Source organism: Cherax quadricarinatus, chromosome 43 (assembly GCF_038502225.1).
Source record: "Cherax quadricarinatus isolate ZL_2023a chromosome 43, ASM3850222v1, whole genome shotgun sequence".
NCBI classification, from domain to species: Eukaryota; Metazoa; Arthropoda; class Malacostraca; order Decapoda; family Parastacidae; genus Cherax; species Cherax quadricarinatus.
Window position 1 is genome coordinate 15298644 of NC_091334.1, and position 13599 is coordinate 15312242.

Sequence of the window (13599 nt, forward strand, 5' to 3'; positions counted from 1 at the left end):
AACAGCCTGGTTGATCAGGCTCTGATCCACCAGGAGGCCTGGTCACAGACCGGGCCGCGGGGGCGTTGACCTCCGGAACTCTCTCCAGGTAAACTCCAGGTTCACAAGTGATGTTTCTTCCCCAGCCCGTACCTTGCGGAACCTTGTCAACCTTTCCTGACGTGGCTTCGAGTCCTGCTGACCGCGATCTTTCTCTTTATTCTGTCAGTATATCTTGCACTTCGTCTGACTTTCTTGGGTTATCCTAGGTAATCTACACGTGTGGTGCTATGTATTAAAATTTATGTAACTGTATTTATGTATACCTGTACCTGAATAAACTTACTCACACAGCTCCGGGAAGCAGTGCTCAATACGGGGTCCACTGCAATAGCCCTATAAACCCCCAACAAGATGATTGAGTCTTGTTCCAAGAAGCGAATGGTTATAGCCATTGCCTGTCTTATTGGGTAAGTTGCGTCTTGAATCCTTATTTATCTCCATGGGGGTTCCTTGATGCCTGTAAGGGATCCTTGTTCCAAGGAATTGGATCTGCCTTCCTTTTCAGCTCGACCCAGATTGCCTCATTTCTCAGGTTCTCTCCACAAGGGAGGTTCCTTGATCCTAACGAGGGGCTCTTGATCCAAGGAAGCCAACTTGTCATTCCCTTCCATGGATCAAACCTCCCAGTGTCCGGGCATTGCATGACCCCCTTCGATTTAATACTTTCTCCAAATTTGCTAATGACAATCCTCATTCGATATATAAATTTGATGGGTTTAGCAGTCCCTCCTTGAATGTATTATTATTATTATAATCAAAAAGAAGCGCTAAGCCACAAGGACTATACAGTCCTTGAATGTAGAAAGTAATAGTGTAATTATATTCATCTTGGGTTTCTTTGAGGACCTGTAGCTATTTTTGGTGAAGTCTAAACATGTTAATTTTGTATCTATACTGTAATGCTTTATTCTGGGAATTTGAGCTGCTCTGCCCTTCCTTGAATCATGCCTGATTATCTCTTATTTCTCAAGTGTTGTGTAACCATTATAGGTTAGGATTTCTCCCATGAATATAATCAAGTTTAATTTTGTATTTTTTCCTTCTAAATACAAATTACTTACAATTGATTCATGTATGGTTGTGGGGAAAATAAGTAGCTATTTCTGTTCAAGTTACATTTACAGATTTTTTACATTTATTTTTATATTAATTGTATTTTAGACATTTTTATATTGTTTGCACCCTTCAAGGGAAGGTGCCATAATGCCAGTGAAGAGCTCTTAATTCAAGGAATTTGGAGCAACCCTTGCTTTCCTTGAATTGTCTCCCTTTCTTCAAGGCACTGTCTAACCTCTAGGAAATATTTCCATTAAACATAACCTAAAGTGATTTCATTTTGCTTTGTTTTCCATACTTATTAGAATCTTCTATTTTCATATCCATTACTAGAGAAGATGACACCATTTCCATATTTTATAATTGTACAGAAAGTATTTGATGTCTGGTTAAATACAATGGCTAATGCAAATTATGTTAATTTTTCATGGTGCCAACTTAATTTTAGTACAAAATTTGTAACTAGATTGCTCAATTTTTGCTTAAATTGATGATATAATACTGCTGCATGACTTAACCTGATCAGTCACCTAAAACAATGAAGTTAAACCAAATTAATAAATTATTTTTTGTAAAGTAAAAGGACACAGGTGCAACTAATGTGACATTTTTATTGTGGCAATGTTTCGCTTTGTCAAGCCGTAACGGCTTGACGAAGCTCCTGGAGAGCGAAACGTTGCCACAATAAAAATGTCACATTAGTTGCACTTGTGTCCTTTTACTTTACATATTGTCGGTAATTCTACCAACATTCTCACAAATTATTTTTTTACTGCTTTCTCTATAGTTTATCCGTACTTGTGCTAATTGTGGAGAACGAACTAGCCCCCAATGACACTCGACCTCATACCCACACAACTCCACACCCAAATGTGACGCAGCGGGAGTTTTGTTGGATTGTAGAAAAAATGGAAGAATTGGAAGAATGTCAACCTTGCACTGGTAAGTTATTTCATATTTTGTGTGATTTATATGTATATAATGAAAGAGGAGGATTGTAAATGCAAGTACAGTGGACCCCCGCATAACGATCACCTCCCAATGCGACCAGTTATGTAAGTGTATTTATGTAAGTGCGTTTGTACGTGTATGTTTGGGGGTCTGAAATGGACTAATCTACTTCACAATATTCCTTATGGGAACAAATTCGGTCAGTACTGGCACCTGAACATACTTCTGGAATGAAAAAATATCGTTAACCGGGGGTCCACTGTACTGTACTAAAAATAAAGTTCCCAGTTTTAAAGAACAGGGTGGTCCCGGTTAAATTTAAACTTAGATTGTGGCCAAATTTAAAGTTTTGAATATAGATGTACAACAAAAGTGCCCAAGTGGGAATGCAGTGGATGAGTGTAAAAGAATAACATTAAGAATATTTAAGGAGCATATTTGAATGAGGGGAAAATGTGTGTGGCATGTTTAAATAGTTTGTATAAAGGAGCATTTGTTGCAATATGAGACCCTAGTGGGTTTGGTGTTCCTTTTTTATTATAATAATAATCATGTTGCAGTATTAGTATATGGCTATGATGTAACTTATACATGGGCAAATAAAATATAATATCACTGTATATGTATTTATTTATATTTTACTTGTGGTAACTGAAAAAAAATTATTTATATTGTTATAGATGATGATAACTAAAACTACATATATTTTTTAGAAAAGTCAAAAAGTGGCTTACAAAAAATGCTGTAGTTGCATTATATTTAAAAAATAATTTAATGAGTTGCCAATATATATTTTTATTATTGATTTAATCAGATCTCTCTGTTATACAGTTAGACCCCAGAATTTATGGAGCTTAGGTGATGTGAATCTAGGAGCTTCAGATACCGTTCTGAGAAATTTGACACATTCAACTTACTGTATCCCGTAGCTTGATCGCTAGCGCACTCAGCTCACACACTGTGGTCAGGGGGTCGATCACTGGCATGGCTGGAAACAAGACATGTTTCCTTAAGATATCTGCTGTCCATTGTTCACCCATCAGTAAAATGGATGCCTTGGTGTTAGTCAATTGGTGTGGGTTGCATCCTGGGACGAAATTAACCTAATTTGCCCAAAATGCTCTGCATAACAAGGGGCTTTCTATGTAGTAGTATGTCATTAATGTCATCTAGGCCTGTTTACCTTGTACATGTACTTGTAGAAATAAAGATTTATTATTATTATTATCTTTTGTATTTTACGTGTATAGTATACTATAGTTAAATTTCAGAAAAATCTCATATTATTAGGTTCTTTTTTTTTTTTTTTTTTTTAAAAAGTCGGCTGTCTCCCACCGAGGCAGGGTGACCCAAAAAGAAAGAAAATCCCCAAAAAGAAAATACTTTCATCATCATTCAACACTTTCACCTCAATCACACATAATCACTGTTTTTGCAGAGGTACTCAGAATACAACAGTTTAGAAGCATATACGTATAAAGATACACAACATATCCCTCCAAACTGCCAATATCCCAAACCCCTCATTTAACCCTTCATCGCGCAAGGGGTCCGAAAATTTGAAATTCGAACTGAACTCCCTATGGTGGATAGAGTAACTCAATACAAGGTCACTGATCCCATATAAATTGATTTCTGATGGTTAGTTTTCGAGCAATTGCCAATCTCCGAAGACCGAAAATATTAGGCCGCCCCCGACAAAGTGATTAAAAAATTTTATGTTGCAAACTTGCAATTGTTAATAAAACACACCAAAACAATTTTTTAAATTTAATATACAAACAGACAATATAAAAAACATAAATGGAACTTGTATCAAAACATTTTTTAATTGTTACAAAAATATAAAAAGGAAGCAAATATCAACAATGCCAAATTGCAAAGTGATGCAAGTTTCAATCCCTATATTCCTGAGATTCATTTGGAAGACCAATGATTCTATATTGCTAATTGGCAAGATGGAAGTCTGTGAAACAATTTCTATCAGTCTTTATGCACAGATTTACTTTGCATACACTACAGACGAATGACGATGTTACCGTTTTTTTCGAGGTGCTGCAATACTTGCAAGTAAACGGCCTTTGCCCTGCCATTGGGAAGTGCATTAGAGTAATGTCTTTCCTAACACTGTCATCAGGCATTTCTGTACGTGTTCCCCTCCCAGGTTTCACTATGCCAACACCATTGGAAGTACATGGTGAATTAGGTGGTGAAGGTCTTGGAGTTGTTCTTAGGCTGCTCCCTCTAAGGTTTTGTCCTTTAGACCTTGCAATTTCAGAGATAGAATTCCTGAAATACTTCAGTTGCATACACTTTTGCTTTATTGCTCGAGAATCACGGCAATAAAGCAGCCATGCATTCACAACAGCAAGATCAATAATATAGGCAAATAGCCGCATGTACCAACGTTTTGATTTCATTGGTGTTTTGTAGAGATGCACCAACATGTTGCTTTTGTCAATACCTCCCATATTTGCATTATAGTTCTTGATGACTGCAGGGCACGATATTTTCTCTTTCCTCTTTGTACCCTTGTTATATCTCTCAACAAGACTCATGGGCTCGACCCCAATATCAGTTGTCACTAAAGTCACAACTTTGGTGTCCTTCCATCGTACAACAAGGACACCATCATTGTTGTTGAAGCAAAAATTGCCCCTGACCACACTGTTTTTTTCCATTTGTTTGATAGGCACCAGATGTGGCTTACCACATCTATTGTCACGTACTGTTCCAGTGTATCTGCAGTTATACTTATCTCTTAGTAGCTTGACCAAAGGCATACTTGAAAAGAAATTGTCAGCATAGATTGCTGATGTGTTTGTCTTGTTCATAGTTTGTGCAAGTACCAGAACAATCTTTGTACTTATTGGAAGTTTAGATTCTTCCTGTGGCAGCTGTATGGGATGTGTGTCAAAAGTTGTTGTGCCTTGATACATGAGTATATCATGTATGAGTCCATCTTGACTTGCACGACAAAAAAGTTTGAAACCCCACTTATCTGGTTTTGTTTTGATGTACTGCCTTAGGTTTCCAGCAGTTTTACCCTTGAAACCAACCATGACTTCATCAATAGATTGCTTGGGTGTAGCTGGAATTTTCAAGCAAGCATTAGTTAGTTCAGTGTAAAGAGGCCTTACTTTGTAGAATCTGTCATTATCCTTTTTTGTGTTGTCATTGAAATGAATATGACTTCTAAGGTACCTAAACCTCTTAGACGCCATGCTATCTGCAACCTGTTGGCTCCTAAAAGCAGCTTTCCAATAGTCTTCGAGGGATGGTAGTGAATTAATACCCATGAACAACAAAATACCTATGAACCTCATGATCTCTTCAGAATCTGTTGAAAAAGTACTATTTACGTCTTGTTGCCTTGTATACAAATTTGTTTGATATGCTATGTTATCTATCATGGCTGGAGTAACGAACATACGAAAATACTCATACGGAGACCTAATTGCAAGAGGCTTTTCATGTTCATATGCCGGCAAAGGATCATTTTCAATGTCATCTACGGTCCACTCAGATGAAACTTGAAGAGCAATATTCTCATGGATCTCTTCCTCATCCGGGTATTCCTCAATCCTAAAAGTTTTCTTTTTCCTCATTACTTTCTGCTTTTTGGCTGGCCTTTCTTCCCTTTCTTCCTCCTCATCATCACTTGACATCTCTGCATCCTGTGCATCCGGTGGCAAGTATTCATCACCACTATCCAGCAATTCTGGTTCGTCTACCTCTGGTTCCGAGTCACTGTCTTCAGAAACGCAGACATACCTCGACCTGCTGGTCGACTGCTCCCCATAAAACAGCCTCTCATGGAACTGGAAGGACAATAGAAACCTCCTGTATAAATCCAGACCACTACAGAGTTCATATATGCAATTGAAAATTTTTTATAAATATTTATTTGACTAAAATTGGACATTCCCGGAAACTCGCGCAATACCGAAATAATTCGGACTAAAATGCTTGCACTTTTTTCAGCTGCATGCTACACTCATATTATGCTTCACACGGACTTTAGGTATATATCAAAATATGCCTAAACTATTCATGTAAGCACTAAACACAACAATCAGTACTTACCGACATTGTAGAATGTATAATCCAAGAGTAGATTAGCAAGGGTGGAGGGAAAAATGCGCGTGTGTTCGAAGCCAAGCCGCTAGTGTTTATATTTTGATCTCTCAACCAATGGGAAGGCGGCAGAAGCGAACTGTACTTAGCTGAAGAGACTCAGGGAAGGCTTGTGATTGGTTGGAACTAAAGAACGGGAAGCTGGCCGCGCGGGGCGCGAAGTATGACACGCGCCAAAAACACGTAATTAATACCGAATTTTCCCGGCCAAGCACGATAAAGGGTTAAAGTGCAGGCATTGTACTTCCCATTTCCAGGACTCAAGTCCGGCTATGTAAAATAACTGGTTTCCCTGAATCCCTTCACTAAATATTACCCTGCTCACATTCCAACAGCTTGTCAGGTCCCAAATACCATTCGTCCATTCACTCCTATCTAACACGCTCACACACGCTTGCTGGAAGTCCAAGCCCCTCGCCCACAAAACCCCCTTTACCCCCTCCCTCCAACCTTTTCGAGGACAACCCCTACCCCTCCTTTCTTCCCTTACAGCTATATTTTTTAAATGGTATTGTAATCTGCTTAGCATTGACATTCATAAGAAATCTTTTGGTTAGTTTTTAACTAAGAGACAGAGCACCAAGCAAAACCAAAATGGGCACCACAGAAAAATGAATAAGCAAAGCTACGTATCTACAAAATGGCTATAATTCGCATAATCGAATTCACATTATCATGGCCTTAATTCACATAATCAAATTATGTGAATTAAGTAGCATGTGAATTCTGGTTTTCAACTATAGTGATGCCTTGAGTTATGAACTTAATTAGTTTCAGAAGGCTGCTCGAGTGCCGATACCGAACGAATTTGTTCTCATGAGGAATAATGTAAATCAGATTAATCCATTTCAGACCCCCAAAAATACACTTATGAAAGCACTTACAAAAATACACTTATATAATTGCTCAAGTTGGGAGCTGTTCGAAATGTGAGGTACCACTGTATATTGTTTATTATTTATTATGATATGCTGTTAATTAGGAAACTGCAGTATGTTGAAGTATTTGTTTGATATTGCTTCTTTCAGACCTTGAAATCAAAAGTGGCAGTCCAGCAGTGTGTACGTCTGCTAGCTATCGCCAGAAAGTTAAATGCATGAAAACTGGAGAAGTCTTTCGAAAGTAAGTTCTTTTTTTTTATGCCACATCAGCCAATTCCTACCATTCTAGGGTATCCAAAGGAAATCACATTCACTAGTTTATTCAGTATCTGTCTTGCTAGAAGTGTACAGACATCGCAGTTCGATTACCGTACCCGTCTGAACCATAATATCTTCACCCATCCTTCAAAATGCAGTCACTATTCTCTTTGGGTCAAAACTTAAGTCAGACTAAACAGTTTCCCTGAATCCATTACTAACACTCCAACAGCATGTCAAATCCTAAAAACAACTCCTCCAGTCATTCCAGTTTTACAAGCTTGCAAAATGCCTCCCACAATTTTCTTTGTTTTATTATTGTACTTTACAGTTTGTACATTAAAATTTTAGGTTAGGTAACTGTTTGTTATACAGTATTTAAAATTAGAATCTTGTCTGCTAAAATTTTGCCAGTTGTAATGGATTAAGGTCAAGGTTTCAGGTACATCTTGCTACTTCTACTTACCCTTAGGTCACACTACACATGCATATACAAGCATATATACACACTCCTATGGGTTTTCTTTTATTTTCTTACTAGCTTTTGTTTATTTCCTATCTCCATGGGGAAGTGGAACAGAATTCTTCCTCCATGAGCTATGCATATCGTAAGAGGCAACTAACATGTTGGGAGCAAGGGGCTAGTAACCCCTTATCCTGTATACATTGCTAAAGTTTAAAAGAGAAACTTTTGTTTCTCGTTTTGGGCCACCCTGCCACGGTGGGATATGGCCGGTTTGTAGAAAGAAAGAAGAAAAGCTCACATCTGTATTAAATGGATGTAGAGTGGGTGAGAATTTTGTAGTTCAAAGTGTCGTTTGAATTTGCCATGATGTCGCAGCACTTGTTGCTCAGCAGTTATTGAATGAGTAAGTTGCACTTTAGTGAGTCATTTGAACTGTGATGCCCGTGCACTTCTGGCAAGACAGCTATTGAAAGAACGTTGGCAATTGTGCTTTCTTCTCTGAGTCACTTTACCTTGCAAATAAGTGGCTGATGTAGTAAAAATGAGAAAACAAGAATGTTGGGTATACCTCTGATTGCTACTGTATCTATTGTATACCACTGTGCCTTTTTATACTGTAACTTACACTGTATTTTACAATATATTTTATACTGTATCTATTTTATACTGTGTATTATTACAATTGCATCTTATCTCTGTATAACTGAAATATAGTTATACACACTGTATGGTTTAGTTGCTTACATAAGTGTCACGATGTATTATTTAAGGATAGTAAAATATGTACCCTATACCCTATACAAGAAGGGAGTTTGGTACAGAGAATTGAAACTACCCTCCACTTCCTCAGATCATATCTAATTGCCTCAAATAACCCGCACATAGGAGAAAGAAACTTATGATGACATTTCGAACCAACTTGGACTATTGACTGGTGTCACAGTGTGGGACTAATCAGTAGTCCAAGTCAGACCGAAACATCGTCATGAGTTTTTCCCTTGTGTGGGGGTTATTTGTTTATTGTTGCAATCATGGTATTGTGCCTTTTTATTCTTTTCTGATTGCCTCCCATGTATGTAATAATATAATAATAATAAAAATGCTCTTTAGGTGTGACCGTGTGATGTGGCTTGAAGAGCGACACTTCTGGACATTTGAAGCTGTGGTGGGTGTAGTAGGCTTCGTAGCTGGGCTTGCAACAATGGCACGACAAAAAATCCTCGACCATCGTGTTGTGCAGAGAATACAACGGCAGGTAGCTGCAGGTGTTTGATTATTTATTTAGATGATAGATAGGATGATTTTTGTAAATAAATCTCAAAAATATTTTGGCTTACCCATATTTTATTTATATCTGCACAGCTAATAGTACAGTAGTGAAAAAATGCTAATGAGTACTAATATACAGGTTTACACATAAGTAAATCAACCAAGTAGTAATTAGGTTTACTTAAACATTAAAATTTAATTTTGTATTGGGCTGGAACAAAGGATTAATCAAATAGAAAATGCAAATGCTAAATAATCGACGTGGGTTTAGCTTGCTTTGTGAAGATGATAATGAGAGTCATAAAGAGAATGTAGAAATTCTAGGCACCATAATATTTTTTAATTTTTTTATTTTTTTACATAAGCTAACATTTTATTAAACTAAACTGTATTACACCATGGTTAACTTTTTAAAGACAGCCCAACTTAAAAAAAAAATGAATATCAGTTGTGTAAATACGTAACTTGCTATGCATTTCTTCAGTTCTGTAACTGTTCTCTTCCAAATTTTGTATGGTATGCAGCACCTTAATCAACTTTTGTCTTCTTCATTCTGTGCAAAACTTTTGCTGCCTTTCTCTGTAATGATGAATCATTTTTAATACCTGATTGTCATTTTGTTTAAGTTTTGATGCTTGGTGTTTTAAAGCTCATTTGTAACAAAACGTGGTATGCTGTAAACTATGGAAACTTTGATATGAAATGAGTGATTTAATATTTTTTTCTAATTACCTCATAGCAAGTTCCTTGATAATGAAGCAATTGCACTTTCTGTGACAGCTTTTAAGAGTTGAACAAAATGACAGAATATATATGATAAAGGAAGTGGATGTCTTCACACTGTATGAAATTGAGAAATGGTGCATTGAATATAAGAATTAAGTGAGTGATAAGTCAACACTAAATATTACAAAAAACACTAGTTGTCCTTCCACTAGTGCAGTAATATAAAAGTTTGGGATACTTAATACACACAAAACAATTTATCATTTTTACTAGCATATAAACACAATCTTTGGTCTAGAGGTATTATATAATAAATAATCTTTAATATATTAACATCTAATAAAAACCTATTATCTCTGGTACATATATATATACATGTTACAATAATAAATTATAATTACTTTGTACAGATATATACGTACATATAAATCCTAAAATAATAAATTATAATTAGTTTACGACCCTACCACACACAGGGGTACAACTCTTGACACTACTGTGTCACACTCAGTCACTAATTACATGGAGTTATACTACACTCCTGTCTCATGACACCCTTATCTGTTATGACGCTCTTTCTCTGTGTCACACGACACCCTTGTCCGTGTTGTGATGCTCCTTCTCTCCATGACACTATTGTCAGTGTTACACTACAACAGCGTCAGCTCTGCGTCACACACACGTGTCTACTGTGTCACACTTGACACCCTTGTCTCTGTGTCACACACTCGGCTATCACCCGCATAGCGTCTTTCTTCTCAGAGGCCAGCAATCTGTCACATGACACTATTCGTCAGTGTCACACTACGATCCTGTCTCCTTCAGTGTCACATGACACCCTCGTCTCTCAGTGTTCCACTATGATCCTATTATCGTACTTCAGTGTTACACTCTGTCATACTTCCTTCAGTGTCACACTACGGTCCCAGCCTTTTTCAGTGTCACACTCCGACCCTATCTTCATTCAGTGCCACACTACAACAGCGTCAGCATGACTTGGCCCACAGTTGACTAGAGTCGGTGGTGAGTCCGTAGACATCACCTACAATTGTACTCCTTGAGGTAGTCTTGTAAATACTCTCTAAGGCCAGTAGATGTACACCGTAAGGTGGTCTGGTGAGTACTGTCTACTGCCTCTAAGACCAGTTGATATACACCGTAAGGTGGTCTGGTGAATACTGCTTCTAAGGTCGGCTCAGCAGTCCCCACATTGGGTCTGATGACGTACCCAGTGGTACTGCCGGCCAGCAGGTTAACAATCTAACCACTAGTTTGGCAGGGGGCCGTCACACTAAAAAATCATAATTTTTTAAAAATATTCTCCAGCTGACCCACCCTAATGTGCTTGCTTTGTCTGCCCTCCTCTCTGATGGCTCCAAATTTGCTGCAATCACACTCTGGCTTCTTAACTAATGTTAATTGGCTTTATCAGCTGCAGTACTCTATTCCTGTCTCAACACTTACACCTCTCACATAACCTCTCCATTCTATCTCTTTCACTTCTGTGCAGCACTGTATGACCTGTACAGGTTTAATTCTATTTTTGAATATAATAATCACACTGATCACCATGTCTAGTGGCTTTGAAAAGTGACGAAAGCTTATATCATATTCTTACATGTTTTTCAGTTATACATTAAAACTGAGCATAATATTGTTTCCTCAGCTTTGGCTGCCATTTATTTCTGGGAGAAATGTCCTGTTCTCAGTTCTGCTGATGATTTGATAGTTTTATGAATGCATCCAATTTTCTTGTCTCTATACAGATAACTTTGCATTTTTCCTTGGAAGAATAATTGATGTCTTTGTAAGACAACTCATATTTTGATCATTCCACATTGATATGTCCTGTACTGAGTACTAAAAGTTTAAACCCCTAATTTCATGTATGTTTAGTAACTTTTTTTAGTTTAAGCACAGTTTTTATTTTTTTTTAGTTGTGTATTGCACCTGGTGTATTAAACATTTATTGTAATTTATTTATTGATCAACCTAGTCATATAAATGGCTGGTTTAAAGTTAATCAACATTATCAATACACATATATGTACTTTAAAAAGGGAGGGTTTGTATATATTTTCATTATTTTAAACATGTATGTGTATTTTCCAGCACCTAGTAATCATTCTGGATGTATACAGAAATCATATTGAGTTTGGATCCTGTGTTGTGTTACAATAATAATATAGCCATATACATTAGTAGCAATAACAGTTAGTGATATCGTAATACCCTTCAGCATCATAATTTTTATTCCAAATGTATAGTAGTACAGTATATCATGGATTATCCATTCCTCACTAGGACGAGGGTACACAGGATTATACCATTGATTATCTGGCCCATTCAGGGATGAGGGTGAATTATTTTATAGATGAACAAGTTCTAAACCCCTAAGAGTGGAAATGAGGCTTGATCTAAAGGTGAGGGTAGCCTCACTTAATAGGATCAAGAGCCATTTGCCAACATCAAGCACACCTTCAAGGGTGTAATTATACAGTATTGAAGAAAATCATAATACCTAGAGTGCAGTCAACCTTGCTGCTGTGTTGTAGTATGTTCATCAAGGTATCACTGTTGAGCTGTAGTAATGTTCATCAAGGTACCACTTGAGCTGTAATATGTTCATTAAGGTACCACTGTTGAGCTGTAGTATGTTCAAGGTACTACTGTTGTTCTGTAGTATGTTCATCAAGGTACCACTGTTGAGCTGTAGTGTGTTAAAGGTACCACTGCAAGAAAACAGTTCCTCATACAGTTTTCTTTTCGTATAATACCTTGTGTGATTGAGTAATTAGTCATTATAGTGGCTCCCCAAAAATGTTAATTAAAGCACTGCTGCATTATCCTTCAGTAAACTAAGAAAATGTTAGGTTTGTAAAACACTTGTAGTTTAATATATAGTACAACATGTTGATGATATCCTATAAACCAGTGTTTCTCAAACAGTGAGCCATGGCCCCCCCTGGGAATCATGAGCAGGGCAAGCCAGTAAATCATTGATAGAACTGATTGATGGGAGGAGCGGCTGGTAATACCAATTCTAGTTGAAAGACAGATTTTTTTCAGTGATTGGTAACAATTCCATAACCAAATCAAATGACATAGCAAATTTTGTTCCACACTTCTGAGGTCTGCTATAAAGGAGTGCATTACATCGAGGATTTACTGTACAACTAGTCGGTGCTGTTAATGTAATAACATGACTAGTAGCTGGTCTGGCTGAGAAACACTGCTCTATATTGTATTTGATACATTGAACTGACTGTTGTATGGTTATTTGAAGATTTTATTTTAATATTCATGTTACTATATAGCATAAACATTTAAGAAATGGCTGTATTTACATCTTTTCACGTACATTTTTTTAATCTGAATAACGTGTATAGAATGTAGTGTCATATTTAAAAATCAGGTTCATAATAATTTCTGAAAACTCTAGTGCCAATTAGCTGTAATAGCCAACTTGATGAATAAGGTCAATTAATTTTTTTGTAATCAGTGCATAACAAAGCAAATAACTGCAGGGAAATTGTAAATTTGTTACATTCATAGTAAAAGTAAAATCCTGGCTGTGGTTTTTCATTCATTCTTTTGAGTGTGTGCACATGTGTGCATGTGTGTATGTGGGCTTGTGTGTTCATGTGTGTGTGTGTGTGCTTCTGTTTTCATGTGTGTGTGTGCTTGTGTGTTCATGTGTGTGTGCATGTGTGTACATGTGTCTGCATGTGTGTACATGTTTCCTGGCATGTGTGTGTGTGCATGTGTGCTTGCATGTGTGTAAATGTTTCCTGGCATGTATGTGTGTGTGTG

General features: G+C 37.1%; 1 protein-coding gene across 1 annotated transcript; it reads left to right on the forward strand.

Moving 5' to 3' along the window:
• The first annotated feature begins 309 nt into the window (after positions 1–309).
• Positions 310–13357, forward strand: LOC128694284 (protein JTB). Its single transcript, XM_053784351.2, has 4 exons — positions 310–449; positions 1886–2040; positions 7215–7308; positions 8902–13357. Exons 1-4 carry the CDS (start codon positions 394–396, stop codon positions 9062–9064), a joined length of 468 nt encoding a protein of 155 aa, XP_053640326.1. The 5' UTR covers positions 310–393; the 3' UTR covers positions 9065–13357.
• The last annotated feature ends 242 nt before the right edge of the window (positions 13358–13599 follow it).